Genomic DNA, 15598 nt, shown 5'->3' with positions numbered 1-15598 from the left:
CCCTCACCCCCCCAACACCCATGAAACCCCCACCCCCCCAACTTACCTTGAACAGCACTGGGGGCAGCAGGAACACTAAAGAGACAAAGAGACGCTCTGGCCAAAACCAGAGTGTCTCTTTTGGAGGATTGGCTCCAGGCACAGTCTTGAACCGTGCCTTGCTCCACTCTATTGCAGAGTGGCTTTTTAGACCCCTGGATATCCAGGGGTCTAATTTTCTCCCCACACTGCAAGTTTAAACATTTTTTCATTTCCACATGTACCTGTTGCCCCACCTCAAAGGGCTTTGAGGTGGGGCAACAGGGACGTGTGTGCTCGTCTGGATGCGCCCATGAGGTACATCCAGATGAGCATGGACATGAGGCATGTGGCACCACAGACCCATCTGCGGCGTGACACACCACACATGCAGGTGTTCCCTGCTTTGCTACTTTGCAGTTTGGGGCCAGGGGGGAGGTAACCCTCGGAGATTCTGGTGTAAAAAAAAAAAATCATGTAAAAAATGAGATAGCGCTCATGGTGGCAGCGCACACTGCCAAAAATGGGGGACTGGCTGGCTGAAGCCATACTCCAGCCACTGCCCAGGCGGCTGCAGCTTCCAGAGGCCCCCAGATCCCAAGATAAGGCTGCTGGGGCCAGCACAGTTGCTGGCTGCAGCCTCCCCTACCCCACCTGGAGTAACCTGCCTCATGCCAGAGTGCGTGTGGCATGGGCTTTTGCCAGGGACAAGTAGCAGCAGCACAAGATGTGCCACTGCTCCTTGTCCCCAGGGAAACGCACATTCCTGCGCATCTGGAGGCACCCATAAGGTCATCTGGACACACCCATAAGGTCCCTTCCAGACCTATTTTCCTATGATACTATGATCCAAAGTTCTAATTTCTAGATCATTATTATTAGGTTGGAAAAATATATTATTCTGTATGCATAATTATGTACCCATGAACTTACTATGTAGATACATCCAGTCTGAAAGTGAATTATTTAGCCATTTCCTTAGTATGTTCCTTTAAAATATTTTTTCCCATTCTCTACAACACTCTGAATGTCCTAATCTTTTTAAGGGACTGCCACTTAAAGGCTCAACTCCAAAAGAAAACTAAAAGTAGAATTAAGCCCTAGATGCTAAATGTTTTTATTAACAGCATTAGGCAGCCATTCAGCACTCATTTTGAACAAACCTTTGTAATCTGTGCCACAGATTACAAACATCATAATAGAATTTATGGTATTTGTAATGTCATATACTGTGATAAACTTTGTTTCAGAAACTGGAAGTGAGGAGGAGGCTGTATGTGTATTTGTACAGATGTGAGTATGTGTGCATGCATACACACACACACACACACACACACATTCACAAAAGGTTAAGATATGGATTATAGGTAGGGATCTACCTAACTCAAGTAAGTGGCTAGCTGATTCAGTGGGGAAATTGTGGGGCCCGCCATCATTTTCTTGGGCTGATCACAGCAGGGGCCCCTCGTGCCTCTGATTGGCCAAAGGGCCCCAGTAGCTCTGCTCCACTGCTGATTGGTTGCAAAGGCTGTCCATCATCCAGCCCAGCCCATCACCACTGATTGATTGTGAGGGCTGTCCGTCATGAAGACCCACCCCTTGCTGCTGATTGGTGGAGTGGAGCAGGGCTACATGACAGGCAGCCCGCTCAGCCAATCAGCAGCAAGGCACAGAGGCAGCAGCTGTCTTGGGCTGGTCTTTATATGTGAGCAAACCCTTTCTATCCCACCTTCCCTTTCTGGCAGGCTGTGGAGCTGGGCCAGAGCATTGTAAGCACTGCTGGCTCCCTTGGGGAATCCAGTATTTTAATTTCAGTAAGTTTGCCTTCGCCCCCCCCCTGCAGATTTCACAGATTTCGCTGACATTGCCCACTTTCCTGGGCAATGCCAGATTTTGTGATTCCCACAAAATCTGTGAATTAGTTTCAGTAAGTCCCTAATGATAGAAATACAGTAGGCCTTGAATGATCTGGCATAGTGTCACAATAATTCCAAATAATTTTTAGATAAACACCACAGTATGAAGTGCTGAAAACTATAATGTACTGTACAGCAAATATTAAAACCAGCAAGAAAGACATGTATAATATTGTGCAGTGTTTTAAAATGTCAAAGCACTAGTAAGTAAATAGTGGACAGTTGTCTCACCAACAAACCCAACTTCATGCTGCTGCTGATGTTAATACAAAACCTTCTGGTTAATTGATTTTTCTAGATAATCAACTCTCTACTGTATTATAGAGAAAAAAAATAAAATGTCCTGCCTACTGCCAATGGTCAAGATGAGCAGGGTATATCATAGGTGCTGTAATTTTAGGCCTGGTCAAACTGTCCCTTCTGAGCACTCACCAAGGTTATAGGGTTTTTGAACCGCACAAGATGGGCCCACAACCAACTTCTCTTGCTTAATGTAGGTTCTAGCACTACATATTGCTCTCTGTCTCACTCACTCTGTTTCTGTAGCATACTTCCTGGGCATCTCAAGGTCTAACAGCCTGGGACCCCCAGCATCAGCTGATTTCCCAGGACATTCAAATGGCTTAAGTACAGCATTTCCCAAAGCTCCAACCTCACGGACACTCTGATTTACCATTCTTCATTCTATAGAAAGACATAGTAGCTGAAGCACCAAGCTCAAAGATTTTGCAAAATGGGCACAATAAGAGACATAAGAGTTCCACTTAAGTGCCCTCTCCTGCTTCAATTTCCCCTTGATTCTTGGAATATTGTTTGAACTGAAGTCAGAGCCCTCTAGACTGTTCAGGATGGTCTTGTCTCTCCTCCTTCACCCCTGTTTTTGGCTTTTTGTTTCTTCTACATCCTTCTAAGATGGCTAGTAAGAGACTGCCTTGTCATGTTTTCAACAGTCCACCTATGTGACCATTTCTCAGTTACCAGCCTGAGAAAACTTATTTTCTTTGTCTAGCCACTTTCTTTGTTCTTGATTTCTGTTAAGATAGAAGAGCATCAATGTCTACAGACCATGTTATGACAGCCCTTGAAATTTTGGTCCAAAAATAGAGGTAAAAAGATAGCAAAGAAGGCAGACAAGTAATACAATCAAAATGGAGTCTGTACTTGGAAAGTACTAATCATTATAATCCCTAAAATAATCACACCTGCACTGGAAATAGACTCTTCTGTTTCTCTAATTTAGTAAGCTGTTAGTTTTAAATTGCTTCAGTGCCACTGTGGTTGCATTAAGTAAATTAATTTCATTTATCTGCTGCAATTGATAATGAAGGAACAATTAGATTCTGCAACAATTTGATCTACTGGAGTTTTACAGTATAAGATTTTAAATATCTTTAAGTCACTGTAATATAAGCTGTATCTAGATGTACTCAGGGTACCTTGACTTTCTATTTTTTTCTTCTGTACACCAAGACTTGTTAGTAGATTCTCTAGCAGTGTGGTAATTTTAGTTAGTAATATCTTACAAGACCTATAATAGATGATGGTGGTTGAAGGTATATTTTCTTTCTTATTCACCTTCATATTTCAGGAAACGAAAGATCTGCAATCCAAGATAGGAGAAGAGCAGAAGTACAGGAGACAGTACCAAGCTGTAGAGAAAGTTCTTCACAATCTGTTAAACCCTATCCTGTCTCAACTCCACCAGCAAGTGTTCCAGCTAGTTCTGTACCACAGTCTTCTGATAGTAATATAGCTGAGCCAATGGAAGTCAACATTTTAGTTTATAATGCAGACCCATCAGAGCTCCTACAGCCACAAGACAGTGATATTATGGAAACAACAGAGTCATATGGTAATCCTTACATTTCCACCTGGGTAAAATGCTAATAAATCCAGAGACAAATTTATGTTTATGCATAGGTGCAAATTGGTTTCTAGCTAGAGGAGTCTAACTTCTGAAGGGAGCTTATATTATCTTATTGTTTTGCTTCAGTGGCTTAGTAGGATGCAAAACTGTCTGTGCTACTTGCAGTGCCTTTGCCTCTACAGTGATGAAGGGAGGTCTGTGTTTCTACTTACTGAACAACAATGAGAAAATGAAAGTCACCTTTTGGATAAGAGAATTTCAACTAAGGAAAGGGCTCAAGGTTTTTTTTGGTGTAACCAGCAATAAGGCAAGACACTGCCAGCCTTATTGAACTGGAAAATTCTGATAAGGCATTATAAACTATCATTAGAAACAGGATGGGGTGTTTTAATATTTTATTTTTAAAACAACCTGTCTGAGAGGAAGCCATATCTATCCAGAAAAATAAATGGTTACATTAAAAATGAATGGTTAAGTGATCAATATTACGGATGCCTTTCCAGTCAAATTTACAACCATGAAGGCAGGACTAATAATCACATCCTACACTGACATGCAAAAGATCAGGGCTTGATTTCCAGTCTCAGACTTGCTGAACCAGAAAGAAGGTGACTGCATGTAAGACTTTATGGAGAAAAGAGTAAACCCTCAGAAAATGGGAGGAAAAAGAAACTCCCTGCACTAATGAAGATGTCTGAGGCAGCTGTTGAAGGCCAATGACTTTGCATTGTTTCAGACACACAGGCCACATCTATACGAGACACTGACTGTGCAGTAGCCCAGTACTACTGCACAGTAGTGTTGTGTGGCAACAACCATGACATGACACTACAGCACAGTAATAGTAGGCTACTGTGCAGTAGCATCACAAAAAAGATGTTAATTTGTGCTACTGTACAATAACTTGGATTACTGCACAGTCATTTAGTTGTACAGTAGCAACTGCACAGTCAAGGTCTCGGCTACAGATCACTGTTTTCTGCTTGTGACTGGTGATCATACTGCATATGAAATAACAAAACAAAATTATTTTGAAAAAGCTACAGCATACTTGAAGTACTAGGAGTATAGCTGTTAATTTTAGTAATTTTAGGGATATTGTGATTTAAATTTTATATTAGAAAGAGCCCAGAAATATAAATGGCTGTAGTTTAAAGCCCACATACTAAAAGGAGCAAAGTATAGACTTTGCCAAGACAGATCTTACAGCTGAGCCTTCACACCCAGTAGCCTTCTGGCAGGGGATGCCACCTGATAGACACTGACATGAATAGAAGAAGACAGTGCACTAAGTAGGTGCTCCCTTCTCTTTTTCTTTTTTTTCTCTCTCCCACAGTCGTTTATGGATGGCATGCACAGCCGTATGCCCAGAAAAAAGTATTTGTATAATGTCTGAACCATCCCAATCAGAGAAGTAGTTTCCATTGCAAAGAAACAAACAGCTCACTGAATATCACTGATCTCTTACAAGGCAGGGAAAAGGGTTTTTTAAGTGTTCTAGTAGACCTGATATATATCCTGAACTGGTTATGCCTCATGCCCTTACAATAACAGCCACAATTATCCTTCTCCCTACCTAATAGCCAAAGTAGTCCACAAAAGTAAGGATCCTGGCAAGTTAGGAAGTTTAAAGCTCTGGAAGCCAGTGTTCATGGCAGATAACAACAGTAATGTATTCTACCTATAGCATTGCTTCATAAATGACTGGCTACATTTTGTCTGTATTAGCTCCAGCTTTGTGTGCTCTCCACAGAGAATGCATTTCTGTAGTCTTGATTGAGGTCTCCAAAGACTAGATAACTTCAATGAGAGAGAGAGTCAATAAGAAAAGTTAAAGCTTTTCCATCAGGAACAAATGGAGAAAAACTGGTTTGTCATTATCTAGGAACAACCAAGGGTCTAACAAGTCCTCTACCATGCCAGTCTGTCACACTTGCTATATATACTCCCACAATGATGGCTGTCAATATATTCTTTGCCAACCACCTAGTTGCATTTCCCCAAAGGAAAATGCTAGGGATTTTGATCCAGCTTTCCAGGGAGAGAAGCAGCTGGCTTCTGGCTGCTACAGGGTGATGAGAGAAGCAGGGTGCATGTTTATGTGGCAGACACCCCTTGCTGGAAGTGATCAAGCTAGAGCCAAGTGGATGCAGTGTTTCTGAGCTCTGGTTCTGGCTGCCCTTGGTAGTAGGTGCTTTTAAAGGGACAGAGCTTTACTCTCCTAAAAACTGTGCTACAGGGTGACTAGGTCAGAGTCTTGCTAGTATAGGCTCTCAGCAAAGCCACTGTGGTGAGAGCTCCCAGCTGCTGAGTGAGCAGAATCAGAGACTACTACAGAACTGAAATGTCAGCCCTACTTCTGTTACCCTACCAATACCACCTGAAACTTGCCCCAGTTAAATTTTAGACAGAAAGCTCCCTTCCAAACTCCAGCATCGTTTAGGACTAGTTTTTCTGTTAAACCAGTGTGATCAGATGAGATAGCTGGGTGTTAGTATTAGACAGCAAACAACTTTGATTATGTTCCTTTATTAATCCTTCACTATAAACATATAGCTCCTACACAAAAAGGATATTTTTCATTGTTATGGGTAGCCACAGATGATGTTTTCTCATTAGCATATAGCATAATCCACACATAGCTAAGAAACTGTATCTGTTTAGGATCTAGTTTTATTTATCTCTTTCTGTTCCTCTTTTGCAGAGGATTTCATAGGGAATGAAGCTGCATGGAGCAAAGTGGGTCAGGACGTAGAGTCAGATATACAAGAGATGAGAGACATGATACCGAGGACGAGGAATTTGCGTCCTAATGAGAGTGATGATATCATCATAGAGCAGTACATACATGATGATCCTCAACGTGAATCCTGTGCACTAACCAGTCCCTTGGGTTGCCCTGCTGAAACTTTTCCAGAACAGACAGATAACTTCTCTTTTTTTCAGGCAGCTTTGACTAAGAGTGACATGGAAATTTTATCACTGTGGAATGGTAATCACTGCTCAGGTCTCAAGATAGATTAAGCAATAACTGTAGCATAAACCCCAGTGGAGCCATGAATATGGCTTTCTCTAAAGGTGAAAAACACAAGCAGGCTTAGGGAGGATTGACAAAAAATTATGCTCTCACCCTGGTCCAGCTGTCACTGAAGCTTGTGGTAGTTTGCCGGTAATATTGATAGGAGCCAGACCAGGACCTGTTACTGTGTAAACTGAGTTAAAATTTTGCTAAGGGGTGATAGTACTGTAGAAGAGAAGACATTGCATAATAACATTTTTTGAGTGTAGAGATAAGAAGGATGTCAGGTTGAGTAGGCACAGAATAGTCATCATAAAAATGTCAAAATTTCTCTACCATTTCCAATCCACATTTCTGAGATTTCCACGGATTATTATTATTTTTTGCATACTTAGAATAGGAAATAATGTTTTCATTTATACAAACTTCTTTTACAGATGGTCTATGGACAAAGTTGCACCAGTGTAACTAAATATATGATGTTTTGCTGATATTTGGCCAGTGCACCTAAATAAATTTAGTTGTGATATTTAGTCAGTGCAGCCTGCCATAGAAAACAGTCTTAGGTGTTTCAAACTGGTTAACTTCTACATTGTGGGTCAGCCCTAAGATCAGAGAGGCACAGCCACAGTAGGATAGTAACTCTCCTACTTCATAAGAAGGGTGTCCTATGACCCAGGCACTCAGACATGTGTACGATAAGCCTAGTATAAATGCCTAGATAAATAAATAACTGATCTTAGGCAGGCAAGGTTCTTTGGTTAGATGTGATATCTTTTATTAGACCAACTGAGTAGTTGGAAAAAAGTTCATAGCAAGCTTTCGGGTGCAGTCACCCTTCATCAGGCATAGGGAGTCTCTGCAGAGATTGTGCCCGAAAGCTTGCTATGACCTTTTTTCCAACTACTCAGCTGGTCTAATAAAAGATATCACATCTAACCAAAGAACCTTGCCTGCCTATGTTCTTAGACCAACAGGGCTACAACCAAAAACTCAGTAATGGATCTCAGTCACTCAAAGTCAGTCTTAAAACAAGAGTCCAGTATAATAAGAACAGGCCTTCAGCATTGTTCAAATTAAATATTTATTTTTCCTCTATCATCTCAAGATTGAGGAGAATTAATCAGTTTCTAAAGGAAACAAATATTAATATTTTAGATATTTGGTTCTGTAAATTGAGGCAGTCAGACACGGGATTGGTTGGCAGTTGTGTAACAATGGGTGGGTGGTGGGGCATGAGCTTCAGGTTCTGCCTAAGTAGGGTGTCGGGATGGAGCTGAAGTGGTGCCTCACCCTCCCATCCCTTGTTCCCTCCTCTCAGCCTTCCCTGTGCACCCTGAACCTCCTGTGCAAAAACAGCAGCTCCAGCTCTGGCAGCAGTGAGAGCAGAGCAGCAGCGGGAGTGCATGGTGCAGGAGCCACAGCTGGAGACTTGCTGCTGTAGGTGGAAAATGCCACCTCCTTTCTTTGCTACTGAAAATCTGTTTAAATGGCTGTTCAGAATATATTGGCAGCAAAAAAAGTGACAACTCCTCTCCCCTCCCTGCACCTGTGACCCTCTAGCCAGTGCTCTTGTATTGTGTGCCACCGTACCCAGGACACAATACTGGCTAGTTACACCTCTGAATATGAATAGCATAGCTACCTATTACAGCATAGCAAACTAAATCTTTGTTCTGAAGTATCCTGAAATACCATCTCAGGAATGTGAAGATTGCATTGCCTGCTCTCAATTTTTTTCCAAAAAAGAAAAGGTTAATTTTGAGGTAAGATTATTTAGTTATTAAAAGTATGACTTTTTAAGTATTGGAAATGTAAAAAAGAAACACCTTTTTAAAAAGAATTGGAATACTATATTAAAATTATACACTAACATTAAAAAAATGGAAAGTATTGACACCCTTTTTTTTAAGAACACTTAACCTTAACTTTGTCCCGATATTATATTATGGAGGGAGGAGTATATCAAGTTTCTGTTCATTCTCTGGAAGCACAGCAAAGGCAGCATCAAATTGTTTGAATTACCCTAGTTGAACATACTTTCCAACATCTGATTTTTATCAGTATCACCTTAATTCGAAATTTCCTTCTTTCCATCTTGTATTTTGATTGCCACACATTCCCTTAAGGTTTACGCCTCAGTTTATTTATGTATCTTAACTATATTTAGATTAGATTTTTTTGTTGGTATTTCCTGGTGTTTTTTATAACGTCAGTGAAAACCCCTTGTAGCTCTGCCATATGGAAGCATTTATTCACAGGCAAGCATGGTATGTAAATCAGAGTCTTTGGGACAGGAGACTTAGGTAGATAGTTTATAACCTGGACAGCAGCTGCTTTAATGAGCATTACTTGGTAGAATTGCATCGAATTGCTTTCAAACTACAGCTACATTTCTAAATGCCTTTTAATCCAGCTAGTTCTGACCAGCAGCTGTATGTTAGTCTCTGGAAGAAACAGCAGCTAGGCAGGGATCAGAAGGCCCCTCAAGGCTCATGATCCAGAAGGAAGTCTCTCTAATATTTTGTAAAAAATCTGGACAGGAAACCAAATTTGAAATTGAATTTGAAGAATTTGTTGAGCTCCAACATCTTAGTGAAATTCTCTCAGATTTGGAGGGAACATTTTTTACCGTCTCCAAATTATAGATTGATTTGTGGTCCAAAAGTACCTGCCCCGAGGATTCGGAAGAGTTGTGATATGGAACCCTTAAATACTGGTCATGAAAGATGTGATTAAAAACTGTGCTGCAGATATGTGTCTACTTTTCCATAATAATACATGATCAGCTTTAGTCAGGGTTTAGGTTTTGTCAATTACAGAACCAAAGTTTGTTCCAGTTAAACTCTAATATCATGCTAGCAGATCTGGGACAATAGTTCTGGCTGATTTCTTCTTTTAATAATGGTGAGCACCATAAAATAATGTGAATTTTAAGAAGTCACATAAAAATCAGGGAGTTTGTGGCCTTATGGATTTTAGAGGTTGTGAATTTTAGAATCATTGAGTCATAGACAAGTAGGACTGGAAGAAAACTCCAAAGATCATTTAGTCCAACTCCCTGCCTCAGGGATAGACAATCATCCCTATCCAAACCACCCTATACAATCCATAATCTAAACTCTACCTAAAATTACTGTTAAACCTGACACAACAGACCTAATACCCTAATCTGTCATAGGTAAAGCAGGGAAAGGAAACGGTGGCAGCCAACATCTTGCTTCTATGAAATGTTGTCAATATATGCTCAAGAGATCCCAGGTAGAGGGAGGCAAAACTCCATAGTCCATACCAATCTGACCATGAGGTAGAAATCTTTTCTGACCTCAAGTATGGCAGTCAGTCTGATCTTGAGCAGAGGGGCAAGACCCTCTAGCCACAAACCTCCGGCATTTGTCCCAGCAGGAGCATTGGAAAGTCCCCAGCCTTTTCTGTAGTCAACACCCAATCCCTCTGAGGAAACCTTAAAAACACCCTGACACATGTGGCAGAAAGGATACACCCTGACATATGTGGCAGGGCAACCAGCAAAGCCCAGGAGCATGAAAAATACCCATAGTAGAAGCTAGGCATAACTACACCTAGATCATCCCCAACCAGTGGCTGTCCAATGTCTTCTTGAACACTTCTAGCGATGTACAGTTCACAACTTCCCTGGGCAGTCCATTCCACTATTTACGTGTTTCTTGGAAATACAGAGGTATTCCAAAGATGAAAGTAAGAAGCAGACAACATTTGCCATTTGGCCCTTCATGTAGATTGTGAGTCTGTGGAGCTAGACTTATCAGGTTACCCGCATACTTTCCAAAGTGTGTGCTCTTTGTCATCCTTCACAAATCTCGGTCACCTGCTCTTTCCATCCTTCAGCTTCTCTTACCAAGATCTGTCTCCTGCTCAGTTCTGTCCTTCTGAACTCCCCACTTTTCAGTTCTGTGCCATCTTCTTAATGTTTTTCTCTAGTTCTCTTCACAGCTGAGGTATGCCTTTCTTGACCCCTTTTCTTTTTCTTTCTTTTCTGTCCCTGAGTAATTTATTATCCTAAGTTTTTCCCCTGCTGCCCTATTGCTGCTATATCAGCAACAGTCGTAGTACTGTACTAACACCGGCGTCACCCCTAAAATTCTCTCTTCCTAAGTTCACTTTTGTTCCAACAGTTTTGTGTCTTTCCCCAAAGTGCTCTTCCTTCTTTTCCTTTAAATGATCATTCCTTTTCCTTCAGAGCTTCTACAGCACTTCTTACTTCTGATGTCCCCTTTTCCCAGCCTATCTGCCATGGGAGTTATAGAGATTGGTGCTGATTGCTTAGTTATCATTGCTAAATGTGGATTGCATGGAGGAGTGGCCCCTCTCTGTTACCATTATTTCTATGTATATGATGTTGTTCTCTGAAAGCTTCATACTTCAGCTGCAGATGGAAGCACAGATTCCATCTGGAGTTGAGATATGAGGCTTCACAGGCAGCCACCACACCTTCAGTTGCACTTGTATAACTGTGACCAGAATCCAACCCCCTTTTAACAAACTAGTGCACATGTACTCATTCTAAAAATGATAAAAGAGTTTCCAGCTGTAGTACATGGACACAATGTTTCCTACTCCAACTCTAACACACAGCCACACTTTTTAAATCAAATCTGTTATGGCATATATTTCATATCTAATTTACATATTTTGTTCCCTTTCTGTAGAAGAACTTGTGAGAAATGTTGGTGAACAGCAAAAAGACCAAAGCAGAAAGTCCACAGATGCACAATTACAGGAAGAAGCAGCAAGGACACAAAATGAGAGTAGTCAGGGAAGTGATGGCACAGCTGTACCAAGACCCTCTACTCCTAGAACCATCGTCCTACAAGTAATCACTTTCGACTCTTCTCCTAGTGAATCCAGCTTGGAGAAATTCATTAACTCTGATCCAAACCAGAAAGATCTCACCAAGGCACAGCAAGAAACACAGCCCACAGACCCATTAAATGGTAACATTGCATCACAAAACACATCTCAGTCTAATGAAGTTGTCCAGAGTGGAGCTGCAGCCATATCTGTCACATCCGTATTAATCTCTGGCAGCCATGAAACATCCAAATAAGTTCCTGTTTTGAGCCGATAGTGTAGAAATGCCCCTTCTTCAAGCATGTGTAGAAACTGAAGTGTCATCAAATAAAAAACACATGATATGAATAAATATAATCCTTCCAATAATAATTGTTTGATATTTAGTAAAAAATGATTTAGCCTAAAATATCAAAACACAGAAAGCCAAACTAGTATACGTTCTGAATAATTTAAAAAGATATATATTGCCAGTTGTAGAAATTTTTACTAGGAAATGAAATAAGTGTCTATGTAGAAACTACTTACCATTTCTTTTTGAATAGGTAATTATGCTTCTTCGCTTACAGTGCCTCCCACATATTTCAGGCACTTAGCATAATCAGAACTTTAAGAACCCAATTATTTGTCACTAAAAAAAAATCTTATTTCCATCATTTATTTCAAACATATTAAGCAGATATAATTTGATAACTGAAATACATAGAAAAAGTTGTCATGACATTAGTAAGGAAGGTCATATTCTGAACATGAGTTGAGAAAGGAAACAGTAATCAAGAAAGAACCATAATTGCATAATATGGTTAAATATAAAAGACTTTATTGAAATGAGCTGTGGTCTACAATTTTAGGATTTGAACAACAGGTTCAAAATGTCCACATGATATGAGTGCCCTTGATGAATTCAGAGGAAGGCACTGTGTCCTATTCCATTTTTAACTAACAAATTATTCTGAATTTGAGGTTAGAATAAGGTTTGAAACAAAGTAATAAAAAGCAAGTATTACCTCAGACTCTTCCACATGCTTGAGAGTCCTTCACATCACTGGGTGAGCCATGAAGATTCAGTCATCTGACCTGACATGTTGCACAGTTTTTTCCCATATGGACACACACACACACACTCAAAGCCTTACACTGGGTGTGGCCGTGTGGCTGTGGCTGCGTGTGGCTGTGGCTGCATGTGGCTGCACTAACCCAGGCCTCTGGGAACTAGAGTTCATCCTTACATCACACTGACTCGGGCGGGGAAGGGGGGATATGTTATTCTTCTCTATTTCCTAAAGCAATTTACTTCCCCATGTGTCCAACCATTACTGTAGCCAGTGTGTGCGTGTACACATGTGTGAGGTCAGGGAGACAAGAGAGTGCTCTTCCATTGATCACTACTCTACCACACTTTTCACACTTGTTTGTAGCATGGAGTATTGATTTAATGGCCCCATTGCATCGACGGTGACTATCTGACTGGGGATGGCATCAGAATAAGGGTCAGGGCTTTAGTCTCCTGCCACTGAAGGAAACTAAGGAGACTTGGTTACACTAGTGTTTCCACCTGATTTCCACATGGGTTTTGTACTTTGATGCCATGAGGCATTCACTTCTTCCATTTCTAATTAAAATATTCAGAGTAGTTCCTAGAACAGTCAGGCTCAAACTTTTTAAACTTGAGGCCCCCCCTAGATAGACTCGAGGCACCCCTTGGAACATGCCAGGACTTAGCCTTTACTGGGTATTTTTGAACACAGAAAAATAGTAGATCAATTATTCTGTTGCAAAGAACTCAGAAAGACCACAGCAGGGCAGAGTGTTTTGACACTATAGATTCCTAGTTGAAATCTGTGGGTTTATCTTGTGAATCGTGTTTGTGCACCCAATAGTATAAACATTATCTGGCATCCTTGAAAGGATCTGGAAGCAGCCCATGGTGCTGTGGCACCCTGGTTGAGAATCAGTGACCTAGAAATATGCATCTGGCTTGGCATATTTCTTGAATATTGCTCATTTGGAGGGGTCTCACTCATTTACATTCCAAATGAATCTTCATTCCATACAAATGTGGGGGGGAGGGGGAAACTCATTTTTTATGATTGAAAATTATGTTAATCAGAAATAATGGTTCACAAAGGTGAGGCTCTAGAACCAGTAAGTTATGCTAAAAGAGTGAAACCCACAGCATTTTACGTTGCTGAATGAATAATTATTTGTTTCTCTCATTCTGGGTTTTTGTCATACATTGCATGCCGCATTAAGCTTCAGTGGTTGTATCTACATGAGATGCTTAATGCATAGTAGACTAATTCTACCGTGCATTACTGCATCATGGCAAAAGCCATGCTAATGCACAGTACAATTAGTCTACTGTGCATTAAGCATCACGAAATACCATGTGCTGGTGTTACTGTGTAGTAGTGCTGATTACGACGCATTTAGTTAGTACCTCATATTAGAGGTACTAAATTTAATGCACAGTAACAACAGCACATTAATGCACATGTAGATGCATCCAGCAAATTGAAAGTTGAGTACCTTAGACTGTTGTTACACATTATCTTTCACATGTGTTAAGGGCTCTTGAAATGGGAGTGTCTGCATGTTAAAGCAGGGAAAGATGAGCTAAATACCCTGTGCTTACCTCAGTGATAGTTCTCTTTAGGTGAGAATTATCTTCAGCTGGTGTTAGGGAGCTTTTGTCACAATCATGTCAGACTGTTCCATGAGGTTAGTTGGGAATAGTCCTCCAGCATCCCAGGAGGCATCACTCCCAGTGGGCACTCTTTTCCTGGTCCAAGTGGCAGCAGGGAGAGTGAGGAGTCCTAAAGGTAAAAATTCCCCCCCTTCCTCCCCTTCTGCAGGTTCAGTCCCCTCCCTCTTGTTCTCATTCCAGGCTCCCTCACCTCCCCTGTCTCCTGGGGCTCTTCTTTCCCACCCCTGACCCCACAGGGTTCACCCCTGGCCCTCCTACTTCCCAGTCTCTTAGGGCTCACCTCTCAGCCCCAAGTCCCTTGCCATTCACCCCACCCATGATTGGTCCCTCAGGGCTCACCTTCCCCATGTCCCCTGGGGTTTCAGCCCCTGCCCCCCCACCTCCCCTCTCCCCCTATTAGCACATCCTAATTGTAACAGCACCCTTAGTAAAAACTTCCTGTGCACTGCAGGAACGCTGTGTGAGATGCTGTTTACTATGCCTGTGTAAGAGGGAAGGATGACAGACAGTGGAGTCATTTTGTACTTATAAGGAAAAGAGCTATCTACTCCATCACCAACGTTATTTCTGCAGCCTCTGGATGTTCCTAAGTTCTGCACACCAATATTGAGCCAATCAGATCCCTATCAGATTTAGAAATCTGATTTGATCGCAGCATAAAATGGTGAGGTATGGTAGCAGGCACAGAGTCTTTGTCCTGTCCATTCCACCTGTCTCAGGAGGTGGGTGTGTTGTTATGCACAAGAAGTTAATATTAGGGCTGTGCGAAGCTTTGACTACTGATGCAATTTGGAGGAAATTTGGCCTGATTCAGTGGACGAATCTCTGAATCTGAATTGAATCAGGAAACCAATGAAAAGGTCCAAATCAATTTGAAGCTCTCCTAATTGATTCAGAAAAGATTTGGAGAGCTTCGGTGCTTTGGGTAGTTCCCGCTCGCTGCAGCATGGAGCTGGACCTGGAATCTGTGCTGGTAAGTAGTGGGTGGGGAAGGGGGAGGCTGGAGGAAGGAAGAGGGGACTATGGGGGGCACCCCGGCTCCGGCCCTTTAAGGAAAAAAAAACAGAGAAAAGCCCCAAGACTCACCACTCCTGCAGTGGCCTGGGGGCTTCAGGGGGCTCGTGCAGAGCCCCCCACACAGTGTGGGGCAGTGGGGGCAGCGGGGATTGCCCCCCCACCTGGCAGCAGTTGGTGAGTCGGTGGTTTTGGGGTTTTTTTTAAAGAGCTGGTGCTGGCGCTGG

General features: G+C 41.8%; 1 protein-coding gene across 1 annotated transcript in view; it reads left to right on the top strand.

Annotated features, from left to right (window-relative positions):
- Positions 1 to 15598, top strand: part of PDE1A (phosphodiesterase 1A) — a 392561-nt gene that overhangs the window by 363063 nt on the left and 13900 nt on the right. The window contains exons 17-19 of the mRNA XM_025203233.1: positions 3523 to 3786; positions 6506 to 6793; positions 11509 to 11793. Of these exons, the coding sequence (XP_025059018.1) occupies positions 3523 to 3786; positions 6506 to 6793; positions 11509 to 11793 (837 nt within the window). The remainder of the gene's footprint in view (positions 1 to 3522; positions 3787 to 6505; positions 6794 to 11508; positions 11794 to 15598) is intronic.

This window comes from Alligator sinensis, unplaced genomic scaffold, assembly GCF_000455745.1.
Source record: "Alligator sinensis unplaced genomic scaffold, ASM45574v1 scaffold269_1, whole genome shotgun sequence".
Lineage (NCBI taxonomy): Eukaryota > Metazoa > Chordata > Crocodylia > Alligatoridae > Alligator > Alligator sinensis.
This window is presented reverse-complemented; position numbering and strand designations above follow the sequence as displayed.